Here is a 13,960-nt window from a genome sequence, read left to right on the forward strand (position 1 = left end):
ACTACTACTGCTACTACTACTACTACAACTCCTACATCTACTACTATTAATACTACTGCTTCTACTACTACTACTACTACTACTACTACTGCTACTATGACTAATACTGCTACTACTACTACTACTACTACTGCTACTACTACAACTGCTACTTAGACTACTACTACTACTTATACTGCTATTACTGCTACTGCTACTAAGACTACTACAACTGCTACTAAAACTACTGCTAGTACTACTACTACTACTTCTACTTCTACTGCTACTGCTACTGCTACTGCTACTGCTACTGCTACTACTACTGCTACTGCTACTGCTACTGCTACTAATACTGCTACTGCTAATACTAGTACCTCCACTAATAGAATGGACATAACGGAAATTTGTACTTTTAAATTGTAAATTTGTAAAATACAAACGTGGAGATGTATTGTTTTCAAGATTATAAGTACATGTTCATTTCTCTTGCATGTTCCAGTTTATCAGGCAGCTTTGTTCCGGACCTGATCGTCAGCATGACCCACCAGATGTGGCTCCACCTGCAGTCAGACGAGAGCGTCGGCTCCATAGGATTCAAGATCAACTATAAAGGTAAAACATTATTGTTATTATCGTTATTATTGTTTGTCTATTAATAACATCATTTCAAGATGTCATTGTATGTGTGTATGTTCAGTTGTATGGAATACCAGGAGCCACAATGAGTTAATAATAAGCATCTAGAAATAAGAGTCTAGTTTGCTCATTAAAACAATGACATTGTATAATGAAATAATCTCTTTCACTAACGCTGACATGATCTGATTAACCTTTAAGGTTTTTATTAATAGAAATATACATTAATGACTCATTAAACCTGCTTCATATGTCGATTAAAAGAAAAAAAATGTTCTTAGAAGCCACTCTCCAGTAATGACCCATTATATAAGGAATTACAGATGTAACAGATTCCTACTTCTTTTTCAAATTATGTCTGTTTGTTTTGGGGGATTTTTGCATTTTTGTTATTCATTTTACACATACAAATAGTTACATTTATTTACATTTGTTTAAATTAAATTTCACTCATTTGTTAATTTATTCTATTGTTTATTTTTATTTTTTCATTTTCCATATACAAATAGTAACATAATTTATACTCTGATCAAAATAAAATGAACAATTCTTTCATTTTATTTTTTTATTTTTTATTTTTGTTTATTTATTTATTTTATATTTATTTTCCATGTACAAATATTTACATATTTTATACTTTATCAAAATAAAATTCACTCATTCATTCATTTATTTTATGTTTTTTTGCTTAATTTTAATTATTTTTTTTTCCCATATACAAAAAGTTCAATATTTTATACAATACATACTAAATAACTTCATTCATTCATTTATAGTTTTTTTTCTATAAGTTTATTTTTATGTTTTTGTATTCTTTCTTTCTTTTCTTTGTACAAATTGTTTTTCTAAATAAAGTTCATTCAATAATTAATTCATTATGTATGTTTGCTTAGTTTGAATTGTGTTTATTTATTTTACGTGAACACATAGTTTAAGATTTTATAATTGATCAAAATAAAATGAAGTAATTCATTCAAGTGATTATTTTGTGTTTTTTTCTTTATGTTTATTTATTTATTTTATATTTATTTTCCATGTACAAACAGTTACCTATTTCACACCTAAAATAAAATATAAAATAAAAATAAAATAAATAAGATAATGAAATAAATAAAATAAATAAAATAAATAAAATAAATAAAATAAATAAAATAAATAAAATAAATAAATTCAATTATGAATTAATAGTGTTACTTTTTTGCTTTATTTTTATCTATTTAATTTCCAAATCCAAAAAGTAGATACAAATGTATTCATTCATTCATTCAATCAGCGACAAAACACCAGAGAAACTATCAAAAATAACATGAGTTTAAGTGAAACCAAAAATAAGAAACTTCACTCTTAACTTTGACACAATCCAACACTACATCTGACCCCCACAGTTAAAGTTGTGCGCCCTTGTGGACTGGGATACCGATCTTTATTTGCATTTATCATCAGTAATAATTACAGATACGTGCGTTCAGACGACCTTGTCTTTATCTCCATCTCAATAATTCTACTCCGAGAGATTACGAGCGAATGTTTAAGCCGCCGCTTGATAAATATATTGTGAGTTTAATGACATTACTCTGTGAAAACACATTGAGATCCGCCTCGCTGCAGGAATGGACTGTGTGCGCCTCATTTGTGCGTCATCATGTGTAGATTCATTGTTGTTTATTAAGGTCACGGCGCCAATCTGAGCGTGTGCCACGAGTTTTGATTAATATTTGCGCCGCGTCGCCTCCAGGGTTTCTCTGGGACTTCAAACATTATCTCCTCGAAGAATACACCCGCAGAATAAATCACATGATTGAACTTCATTGTGTTTGTTAATTTAGATGTAATAAAGAAGATGGAGGTGGAAAATGTGATCAAATATAACTTCTTCAAATGTGTTTTGATCATCAACATTAACTGCGTACTGCCTCTTTAATTTCACAGCGTACATATAATTAAAATTAAACAAATGTGATTTTGTTATAATTTATTGTTGAAGGATTTTATTTAATAATATGTTTTAGTTTTGTCTACTGCCACCTGCTGTCCCCTAAAGTTATTCACGTCAAATATCAACATGTTTTTCAAATGATAAAAAAGGCATCAAATGATGTTCATTAAAAAATATTGTGTTAAAAAAGAAGGTAATTATTAACACATCTTGTTTCAACACGTTCATAAAGTTTTCAATCACATTAAAAAGTGCATGTTTTTGTCTTTCATCAACCCATTTATATTTTCATTTTTACATATATATAAACAAAACAAGCTACGTTACAACATAAATGTCACTTGTAGATAGAAAGAAATTAACAAAATAGATCAAATAAATGCAGCAGTAATAATAAACCCATCACACCAAGTCTTTACTACTTAATCACTCCAACATTATTGATTATTTAACATTTAAAATGTATTATTTAATACTCATTGTTTATTATTTAACATGTGTTTATTTATTTGCATTGTTTTATTTTTAACAATTATTTTATTTATTATTATTTTAAATGTTAATTTAATATAATATTTATATTTTATTTATTTGCACTGTTTTATTTGTTTTAATTATTTAACATTAATAATTTAACGATCATAATAATAATTTATAATACAGCATTTAAATTATATTTATTTACATTGTTTTATTATTTATTTAACATTTATTTATTTGCGTTGTTTTAAAATGTATTATTTAACATTTATTTATTAATTTGCATTTTTTTAAATTAACATTTATTAACCCATTTGCATTGTTTTATATTTATTTACCATTATTATTTAATGTCTGTAATTTAACATCTATTTATTTTCTTTTTTTTATTATTTAATATTTATTTATTCATTTGAATTGTTGGATTTTTATAATTTAATATGTATTAGTATTAAACATCTATTCATTTATTTGCATCGTTTTAAAAAAAAGAAAAATTCAATTTAATTACATTTTTCCTTGTTTTATATATGGATGATTTATTTTGTTTTCACCCAGAATATGGATGTTAGTTAAAAAGAAGAAGTAAAAAAACAACAATTTTGCAGTCAGAATTGAAGCGTTGGGCAGGTTTTAGTAAGTAAGTAAGTAATATTTATTTATATAGCGCTTTTCGAGACCAGGGTCACAAAGCGCTTAAACAATCAAAACAATACTCAAAAAAATACATACTTTAAAGATCAAGATAATACTTGGAACAACACAGGAGTTCGACGAGCAGTGTTGCACAGACGTTGGTCAGGAGGTAGAAAAAAAAGAGACGGGAATGTTCCGGAACCGCTGCTGGAGTTCTGCACGATGACTTTTGTGTGGTTTTCGCCGGCAGAGCTCCTCCATCATTGAACCGACAACTCGCTCGTCTCCATCACGGCTTTCTTTAAATCCTTTTTTTTTTACTCTCCACCATCTTCTCATTTAAACCAACAAAAATGTATATGTATTGTCTTTGTTTTCTCTTTTGCTAAATGATTTTCCTCGCACTCCTGCTCCGCTCTGCTTGGCGCCGCCTCACTCGATCTGTCTTCTTGTCACCACCCATTCGTCTATTATTAAATCCAAGGTCGCCAACCTGGCGACTCTTTGACTCGGCTTGTCTGTCGCGAGGCATACAAATAATGCGCCGCCGCACACAGACGCCGGAGTCCGAGCGAGGAGAGTAATGCTGCCTCGTCTCGGCTGGAGTTTGAAGGCGACGGTCGCGGATCTGTGATCGGAATTATAACGGCTGTGTTTACCTGACGAACATTCCTGAAGCACCCATTTAGTTACCCATGGAATGTCAATCAAGTCTGTGTTTTCCATGTTTGGGAGATTTGTTTAACTTAAAAACTATCTTGCATGAAACTAAAACGTTTCTACCTATCCATCCATCCATCCATCCATCCATCCATCCATCCGATCTATTTATCCATTTATCATCTATTTATCCAACCATCCATCCATCCATCCATCCATCCATCCATCCATCCATCCATCCATCCATCCATCCATCCATCCATCCATCCATCCATCCATCCATCCATCCATCCATCCATCCATCCATCCATCCATCCATCCATCCATCCATCCATCCCATCTATTTATCCATCTATGTATCCATCTATCATCTATTTATCCATCCATCCATCCCATCTATTTATCCACCTATGTATCCATCTATCATCTATTTATCCATCCATCCATCCATCCACCCACCCATCTATTTATCCGTCCATCGATCTATTTATCAATCCATCCATCTATCATCAATCGACCCATCCATCCATCCATCCATCCATCCATCCATCCATCCATCCATCCATCCATCCATCCATCCATCCATCCATCCATCCATCCATCCATCCATCCATCCATCCATCCATTCCATTCCATCCATCCATCTTCTACCCTTAATAGTATGATAATAAAATCTTCACTCTCAACAAAACCTTGATTATTAACGTGAAATAAAGAATTAATTAAAGAATAACTTTGGTAAAAACGTAACCCTATATAAAGGTAAATATATTTTTAATTATCATAGTGCTTTAATGGTTTGTATTTAAATAAAGTATGTTTGTCAATTAAAATTATCGTGAATTTAATTTATAATTAACATGACAATATTCAGCATATGTTCATTTTGTTGTTGCAATTAAACTTCCGGCCAGTAGATGGTGGCAGTCGTTACCTCCCCACAGAGCGAAAGGAAGTGGATTAAAATTCTGTGAGATCAAAGCGATGATTGCACGATTGTATCAAAGTTTATTTTCGTGTCGAAACAAGAAGGAGCTGTTCCGGCTGAAGTTAATAAAAAACTCTGCAGCAAGAATTCTGAGCTGCTCTAGTAGAAGAACTCACATTTCCCCGATCCTTAAAACTCTTCACTGGCTGCCAGTTTCTTTCAGAATCAAATTTTAAAATTCTGGTTCTTACTTTCAGATCTATTCATGGTCAGACTCACCCTACCACCTTCACTCCACCTCTATGTTCTTTCTTGGCCGTTTAAAGCATGTATTTTAACTGTATATCGTTTTGTTTTTTAAGCGACTTGTGACCCTGGACTGTGAAAGGGGACCTTACAAATAATAATTCCACATTCACTTACTTACTTTTTAGGTCATGACATTTAAGCCATAGATTTATGCTAAAACTGTGGCTCCTGCTTCATCAAGTATCTTTATGGTAGACTTTAAAATAATGATATTAATTATAATATCATAAATTGTGTCGTCGATGTCAGATGTTTAGAGCTGAGACGACTGCATCGAAAGTGTTGAAATAATTATCTTTTCTTCTCTCTGGTGATCCTCAGTCATCATGAGCATGTAGCAAAAAAACGCCACTAAAGAGCAGCTCTGAATATAAACTACTTCAGTGGAGACAGAATTTATAGCTGTTTTAATGACACTCTCAACCATGTTAGAAAATCCCGAGTCGATTTTATCTGGCACTGATCATATTATTTACGGGACGCGGAAGTTTACACGCGTCGTTAGGCTCAATAAAAACGACCTCTCCCATTGATATTTATTAAAATTTCATCCCGCGGTTTGGGTAATGACGCCGACAGCCAGTGTTTGGGGTAATTTCTGACTCGCACCCTCAAGATTGGTTTTGGGTCTCGCGGGGCTAACAGGCAATCCTGTTGCAGGGCTTGTAGTCGAGGCAGTGAGCAGCGGCAACTCTCTTATCCACACAGCGGTAAACAGCTTTTCATTCAGAGCATCTGAAACCCCATGAAATGTGAATTCATAACATCTTTATTCACAGTAAAACTAGAAATGAATCCCATTTTTAAAGTCAGTAAATCAAGTCTAGAAAAAGGTGAGACGGAAAAAATGGTTTTGTATGTGTGGATCATATCAATTCAGTTCCGTGTTCAAGTGTGAGTCATCCACCTTGAGGTCCATTCTTGCACTTTTTTATTATTATGCAAAAAAAGAAAGGAAAAAATTTTGAAACACAGCGTTTAGCTTCAATAAAAAAGTTACAGAATAAAGAATACTACCGTGAAAAAATAAACATTTAATAAAATCTTGCGTAAAATAATAATTTTGAATACATTTACCCCTTAGGTTTGTATTTGAATCACCCTTGAGAAGCCCATCCGGCTAATGAAGCTTCGTGATGCTTCATTCTTATCTTTAGAGTCCACTAGATGTCACTCTCTGCTTTATAGTAAATTGCTTTTTGTATAGCTATTCTATTGAAACCTAACATTAGTTTTAAACTGGGGGGCGCCACCTACTGAGGGTGATGCTTCATGAAGCTTCATCACTACCATCTAGATCAGATGGCAATATGTGGCCCTCTGACTACTTTAACCCTAATGGGGTCCGATCAGAACTGATTCTTGAGAACATGTTTCTGACGGTGTAGCTAAGAATTTAAATTTGTATTAACTATTGTATTAACCCTAAATAAAACTTCCTTAAGTTATCTGTAAAGTACTTTTTTTTTCTTTTTTGATCTATTTATTACCACTCAAAATATTTTAAGTGAATATTTGTATCACAGTTAGAAAATAAAAGGAATGTTATGCTCTTTCTTTTATTTACTTGAATGTTTATACACTGTTAGGTTTATATTATGTTCTCTTGTCATATTTTGGCGCTTCGCTCCCTTCTTTTGGCTCGAAGGCTTAAACTTTGTGGTGAAGCTTCATGAAGCATCATTCCTATCTCCAGTGTCCACTAGATGTCAATCTCTACTCCATAATCTAAAGCTTTGAGAAGCCATTCTATTTAAACCTCACATTATTTTCAAACCGAGGGCACCACCTACCGAGCTCCAAAGAAAATAGGGCGATGCTTCATGAAGCTTCATCAGCCTGACACAACCTTCTTGATTAATCCTGGGCAAAGCCCCTTTGACTACAGTTGTGTGGCCCCACGAGTATAACTTTATCCTCGTAGAACATGAATAGAATTTTTAAATGTACTTATTGTATTTACTATCAATACAACTTCATTAGATCACTTTTTATCTTTGTCTTTGCCCCTTACCTAAGTGAATATTTGAATTATATTTAGAAAAACAAATACTATACACATATATGTACATTTATTATTGGCACAGTTAGCTATTTTACCTTATTTTAATTCTTTATTTGTACTTGTTTTTCGGTCTAATTTTGGGCGCTTCGCTCCCCACTTTTGGCTCGACGGCCCCTCACCACAGTCACAGCTTCATGGTGACGCTTCATGAAGCTTCGTTCCCCTCTTCGGTGTCCACTAGATGTCACTCTCTGCTCTATAAACTATTGCTTTGAACAACTGGTACACCTAAAACCTCACACTATTTTCAAACTGATGGCGCCACCTACCGAGCTCCAAAAAAAAAAAAAAATGGGGCGATGCTTCATGAAGCTTCATCAGACACAAGCATCTAGATTACACCTGGTTTATAAATATTTACGACTAGTACATTTATTTGTAGGTTATTTCTCCTTGTTTCTCCTTGTTTGGCCCGACGGCCCCTCACAACAGTCTCAGTATATAATGTGGCCCCTCATTGAATATCCCACCCCTGGTTTAGATCCTATAGACAACGAAAGACTACCACTGTTTCGCAGCTACTGTAGCATGAAATTTTAATTGTTTAGTTGACCCTTGAGCTAATTTGAAATCACTTTTTACTGATAATATAAATCTAACTATATTGATACAATCCAGACGTAATAACGTATTTTGTTGTCACATTGTTGTAGTAACTTTTTTAACATTTTATAGTTGTAATGAACATTTTATAATTTCAAGCTAAACTCCGGGTCATCCTTCCTCAAATAATCGTACAGGAAAAAAAAGAGAAAAAGACAAATAAACTCTAAATGAACATTTCACGCCTGTAATTATTGTCAACACTGGATGTGCCACTTTGGCCTTGTTTGGTGGTGAAGTCATTTAGAGGCTCCAGATGGTGCAGTGATCATCACTCTGGATGTTAAGCAGGCTGTTTTGGGAAATACTAGTTTAACTTTGTTCTTTTATTCAAATAAAAGGCAGGTGTTCATCTATTTTTTCTAATTTTCTTTCGTTTTTCTAGATGTAAAATGCATTTGTTTGCTTATTTATTTAATTTTCATTCGTTTGACGAGACTTTTTTAACAGATTATGTTTGTTAAATATCTGACCTGTATCTTTATTTATTCCTACGATATCAGCCATCAATAGTATCTTCTGTGAGTCCATTTCAACCACCTTAACTCTGGACTGTTCTTATGTGGCCATCATGAGGTTCAAGCTAAACTAATAGTGATTTCATCTATTATATGTTACGATTCGACACACTGTATTTTCGATACAACCGTACAATTATTTTAACAAGGATCTTGTGATGGTATCGCTCTCGAACTGGATGCCAAAATTGGTCCAAACATCAACTTTAAAAGTAAGTAAGTAAGTAAGTAATTCTTATTTGTATAGCGCTTTTCTAGACCAGGAAAAGCTGCTGGAGTCAAGTGTATCTTCTCGTCCTTAGTAAATGGAGGGGTCTCGCACAATTTATTTGTTTCTTTAGCTTTGGAGGAGTTAATAACCGCTGCCATCTAGCGGCCAGAAGTTTAATTGCAACACCAAAATGAACAAATGCTGAATATTTTCATGTTAATTTTACATTTTAAAAAATTCAAATAAATTATTTGACACAGTCACTTTGTTTAAATACGAACCATAAAAGAACAAAAATAAAATCATACAAGTGTTTTTTAGGAGGGGTTAAAATATAAACAATGAGTGTTGTTGCGTATCGATACAGTAACAGTAAAAATATCTATGTATATATACATATATATATATTTGTTCCCACATACACTAGTTTCTTAACAAAAGGATTTGCGTTTTAGGATTTTTTTTTTTGGGTCATTTTTTTTAGTTTGTATTGCACCTCAAACATTAACATCTTTTTTTTTTGTTTTTAATAAAATTAATTAATTAATGGTTGATATCAAAAAAAGCTATAAAGATGATAATTTAGGTGATATAGATCAACTTTAGAATAAACATGAATATTTTCCTTCTGTAACAGCAAATATTTTAAGTAAACTAACACTTAAACTTATTAAGGAATTTTTTATTTCTATAAATAAAAGGGGACAAGAACAGCACTACTGCCACCTACTGTAGTGGAAGTGTAATGACTGTTTATATAAATATACTAACCTGGATTATTAGTATTTTCTAATATATAGTGATGATATTTACCTTATTTGATGGTTTAAAAACATTTACCTCTGACTAACCTTTACTTAAACGACAACTCAATCTACATCACAACCAATAAAACACTGAATTCATTATCTTTTATCTCCGTAACTACCTTCCGTACATTATGTTCACGTGGATTCACGGCTTTACAAGTCGGGGTCGACCGTCTCGTAAAAGATAACATACCAAACGTAAACATGAGCTATGACGGGATCACGGGCCTTTTCCCCTCATTACCGATGACCACAAATCTCGGGCGTGTGGTTTTAACCTTGATGAAGGGAAAATGACCGGGTGCTTAAAATGCCAAACGTTACCGTACGATAACCTCCTGAAAATCCACTCTCTCGTTATCGTCTGGTAAATATCACGTGAATTTTAACGCCGCTGACAGTTTGATGAGAAGGACGCGTTTTTATACGTTTTCCTGTCGCGAGCGCAACCGTTTCGAAAACGGATATTTAAAACCTCTCGGCTCCAGATTGAGCAGTTTACTGCGCGGTGCGTTTTTTAAATGAGAACAGAAAATCAATGTCATTTTTTATGCACATCTCGTCGCATCTATAAAATCAATCGACAAAATGCACCTTCGCGACCTGTTTTTTTTTTTTTCTTTTTTTCGCGACACCGGGGCGAGGCAGAAAAAAAAGAGTCGGTGTTGTCTGCGTAATGAATGAGATCATTTCCATTCGCTTGGTATCTACAGCGTTTGGACGAGTCAATTCCAGCGACTATCTTTAGACGCTCAGACAGTCGCTAGCTAATTAGACAGGTTTGAAACCATTAGTTCGTTCGCTGAGAAAATCTGTTGGGAAATACTTGTATGAAGGATGTGAATGGAAATACATTCCAGGCATGTATGCAGTAGTCATCATTGTTATCGAGTCTTTATCGTCAGTCTAGATCAGTCTGTGGGCTTTTAAACGCCTTTAACCAGTAATTACTGTTGAATATTAGGCAAAACTATTACAAATAAATCACAATTTTATCAACCATTGCAACTAATGTATTGGAATTGCAACAGCTGAATGCCTCCTTGTGTTGTGTTGTGACTTTTCTGCAGTCCGTAAATGTTCCTGTTTTTCTTCAGATTGCTTTCATTGCTTGTTGCATTATCTTAACTTTTAGGTTTCAAAGTGACGCAAACTGATGCTGATCGGCGAAAACTACAGTTTTACTATCTTTTTGATGACACATTTATCAACTGAGAAAAATCTCTATACTCAAAACAAGATGTAGAGATTATAATGAAATTTGTTTTCATGTCTTAACAAGAAGGATCTGTCTCGTCTGCAGTTGATTCAGAACTCTGCAGCGAGAATTCTGAGCCGCTCTAGTAGAAGAACTCACATTTCTCCGGTCCTTAAAACTCTTCACTGGCTTCCAGTTTCTTTCAGGATCAACTTTAAAATTCTGGTTCTTACTTTCAGAGCTATTCATGGTCAGGCTCCTCCTTACATCACTGATCTGATCCAGCCTTACACCCCAGCTCGGGTTCTGAGGTCTGTGGATCAGAATCTACTTATGGTTCCACGCACACGGCTCAGGACCAGAGGAGAGAAATCTTTTCAGGCTGTTGCTCCTAAGCTTTGGAACGATCTTCCTCTCTCTTTGCGCTTGATGGATCTACTGACTCCTTTAAGAAACATCTTAAGACGTTTCTATTTGTTCAGGCTTTTCCTTGAATTTCTCAAACTCCTGTGTTGTTCTCAGTATTATCTTGATCTTTAAAGTATGTACTTTTTTGAGTATTGTTTTGATGGTTTAAGCGCTTTGTGACCCTGGTCTCGAAAAGCGCTATATAAATAAATATTACTTACTTACTTACTTACTGATCGGCGAAATACAGTTTTACTATCTCTGTGATGACACATTTATCAACTGAGAAAAATCTTGATACTCAAAACAAGATGTAGAGATTATAATCCATGCGTTTCTGTCTTCTCGTTTACTATTGTAAAAGTTTATTTTCGTGTCAAAAGAAGACACTAAATCCTGATCCGCTCTAGTAGAAGAACTCACATTTCTCCGATCCTTAAAACTCTTCACTGGCTGCCAGTTTCTTTCAGAGTCAATTTAAAGATTCTGGTTCGTACAATAAATAAAGCACAATATATAAATAAATCACACAGTGTTTATATATATATAGTTAAATATAGAAAAAAGAGATATGAAATAGTTTTTTGGAGCTTTAAATTTGGTTCAAAAATGTTAACTGTTCTAGCTTATTTTCACCTTTGTTTTATGTCTCGGTCGAGGTAACCCAGTGTTCCAGAGGGCCGAACAAGGGATACCTCAAACTTGTTTGTGATCGAACCACCCTGGTCACCTTGACCCTAAGGTAACCCAAGGGTTAAATATTAGATAAAACCATTTATTTCTGCAATGGTCGTCATGCATCCGAGTTCATGGTTCCATTCATTTTAACTGAACTAAATATTGATATTTTGTCTTTAAAAAATAATCAAAAAATAAAGCACAATATATGTATAAATCATAAAGTGTTAATACAACACCCTGAGTTGCTCTAGTAGGAGAACTTACATTTAACCTATCCTTAAAACCCTTCACTCGCTGCCAGTTTCTTTCAGGGTCAATTTAGAAAATTCTGGTTCTTAAAACAAATGAAGCACAATATATAAATAAATCATAAAGTGTAATATATATATAGTTAAACATGGAAAAAAGAGATATGAACTAGTTCATTTTTTGGAACTGTAAATTCTGTTCAAAAATGTAAATGATGAACGTTGAACTGAACTAGTTCATTTTAACCATTGTGTTATGTCTGGGTCAAGGTGACCCAGTGTTCCAGAGGGACCCACAAGGAATACCTCAAACATGTTTGTGATCACCTTGACCCTGAGATGACGCAAGGGATAGCACAAACACATTTGTTTCCGGGACTTTTCGGGTCACCTTGACTCAGACAACACAATTTTGAAGTCGTTTTTTTTTAATACTGGTGACATATGTCCTCGGAACAAGGTACATGTTTGACGTTGACGTAGGGAAGGTGTCGATCATCCACTGCTACTCAAAAAAAAAAAATCCACGTCCGACTCATCGTAACTAACCTCTGCAGCGTCAGGCGTCGACACAAACGGCTGATACATTGTTGATGCTCATCCGACGGCTGCCGTATAAGCACCTCTCATAGACGCCGGTGAGGTCGAGAGCCTCCATTTCCAAGTGTATTAATAGACGTCACTTGCCTCTTATTCACCGGAGGAAAATCTGCTCGTACGTCGGCTTATCTCGCCGGGTTACCAACATGTATGATGGACCATTGGGGGAAAAAAAAAAAATGCATTTGTAACTTTTCAATTTGTGCGAGAGTGTGTCCACGTGTACAGTGTGTGCATGATGTAATATTGTTGATGGAGCAGGATGGAATGGGACCCAACTTGCAATTGCAAATGTAATACAACTGCAGTGCACACACACATTCACAAGCACTTACACAAGAGGTGTGCGACCGAGCCGGTGTGCATATATGAGTGTGTGTTTTTTTTTTTTTTCGTGGTAGTATAGGAATGTTCCGACAGCAATGCCCTGCTTTCTCTCCGAAGCAATTTGTTCTCCACTTTTCTACCCCGGGTGTGTGTGTGTGTGTGTGTGTGTGTGTGTGTGTGTGTGTGTGTGTGTGTGTGTGTGTGTGTGTGTGTGTGTGTGTGTGTGTGTGTGTGTGTGTGTGTGTGTGTGTGTGTGTGTGTGTGTGTGTCCGTGCTCAAGTGTGTGGGGTTAGGCAGGTCGTGATTGGTTGATTCTCCGGGCCTCATAAAGACGGTGTCATGATGGAAATTAATGCACTACATCAGGAACACACACACACACACACAAGTCCGTGTGAAGAGAAGCACACAAAGCAAAAAAAAAAGAAAAGAAAAACCTCTTGCTTCCATGATCCGTTCTGGTAAATAACGTTGGAAATAAAAGAGTATAGATGCAGGATAAATGGGGGGAATGGAGGATGTATTTTCAGGAATATAATGTGAGACGTTTGGAAGAGAATTATGGTGACGCCGTGGCAGCTTTATATTGAATCAACCACGGGTCTGTCGAAGTCGCAGCCTGAGCGAATGTGAAAACTAGGATTATGTGTCAGACTCAGTGGAAAATGGCAGAAAATAAAAAAAGAAAAGAGACCAAAATGAATCATATTATTCGTAAAGCTTCAAGC

At 34.7% G+C, this 13,960-nt stretch overlaps 1 protein-coding gene across 2 annotated transcripts in view; it reads left to right on the forward strand.

The window, feature by feature from the left end:
* csmd3b (CUB and Sushi multiple domains 3b) overlaps nucleotides 1-13,960 on the forward strand; it is a 463,847-nt gene that overhangs the window by 324,165 nt on the left and 125,722 nt on the right. For both annotated transcript variants that reach the window (XM_087786440.1, XM_087786441.1), the window contains exon 12: nucleotides 479-591. In XM_087786440.1, the coding sequence (XP_087642566.1) occupies nucleotides 479-591 (113 nt within the window). The remainder of the gene's footprint in view (nucleotides 1-478; nucleotides 592-13,960) is intronic.

This window comes from Callionymus lyra, chromosome 3, assembly GCF_982586985.1.
Source record: "Callionymus lyra chromosome 3, fCalLyr1.hap1.1, whole genome shotgun sequence".
Taxonomy (NCBI): domain Eukaryota; kingdom Metazoa; phylum Chordata; class Actinopteri; order Syngnathiformes; family Callionymidae; genus Callionymus; species Callionymus lyra.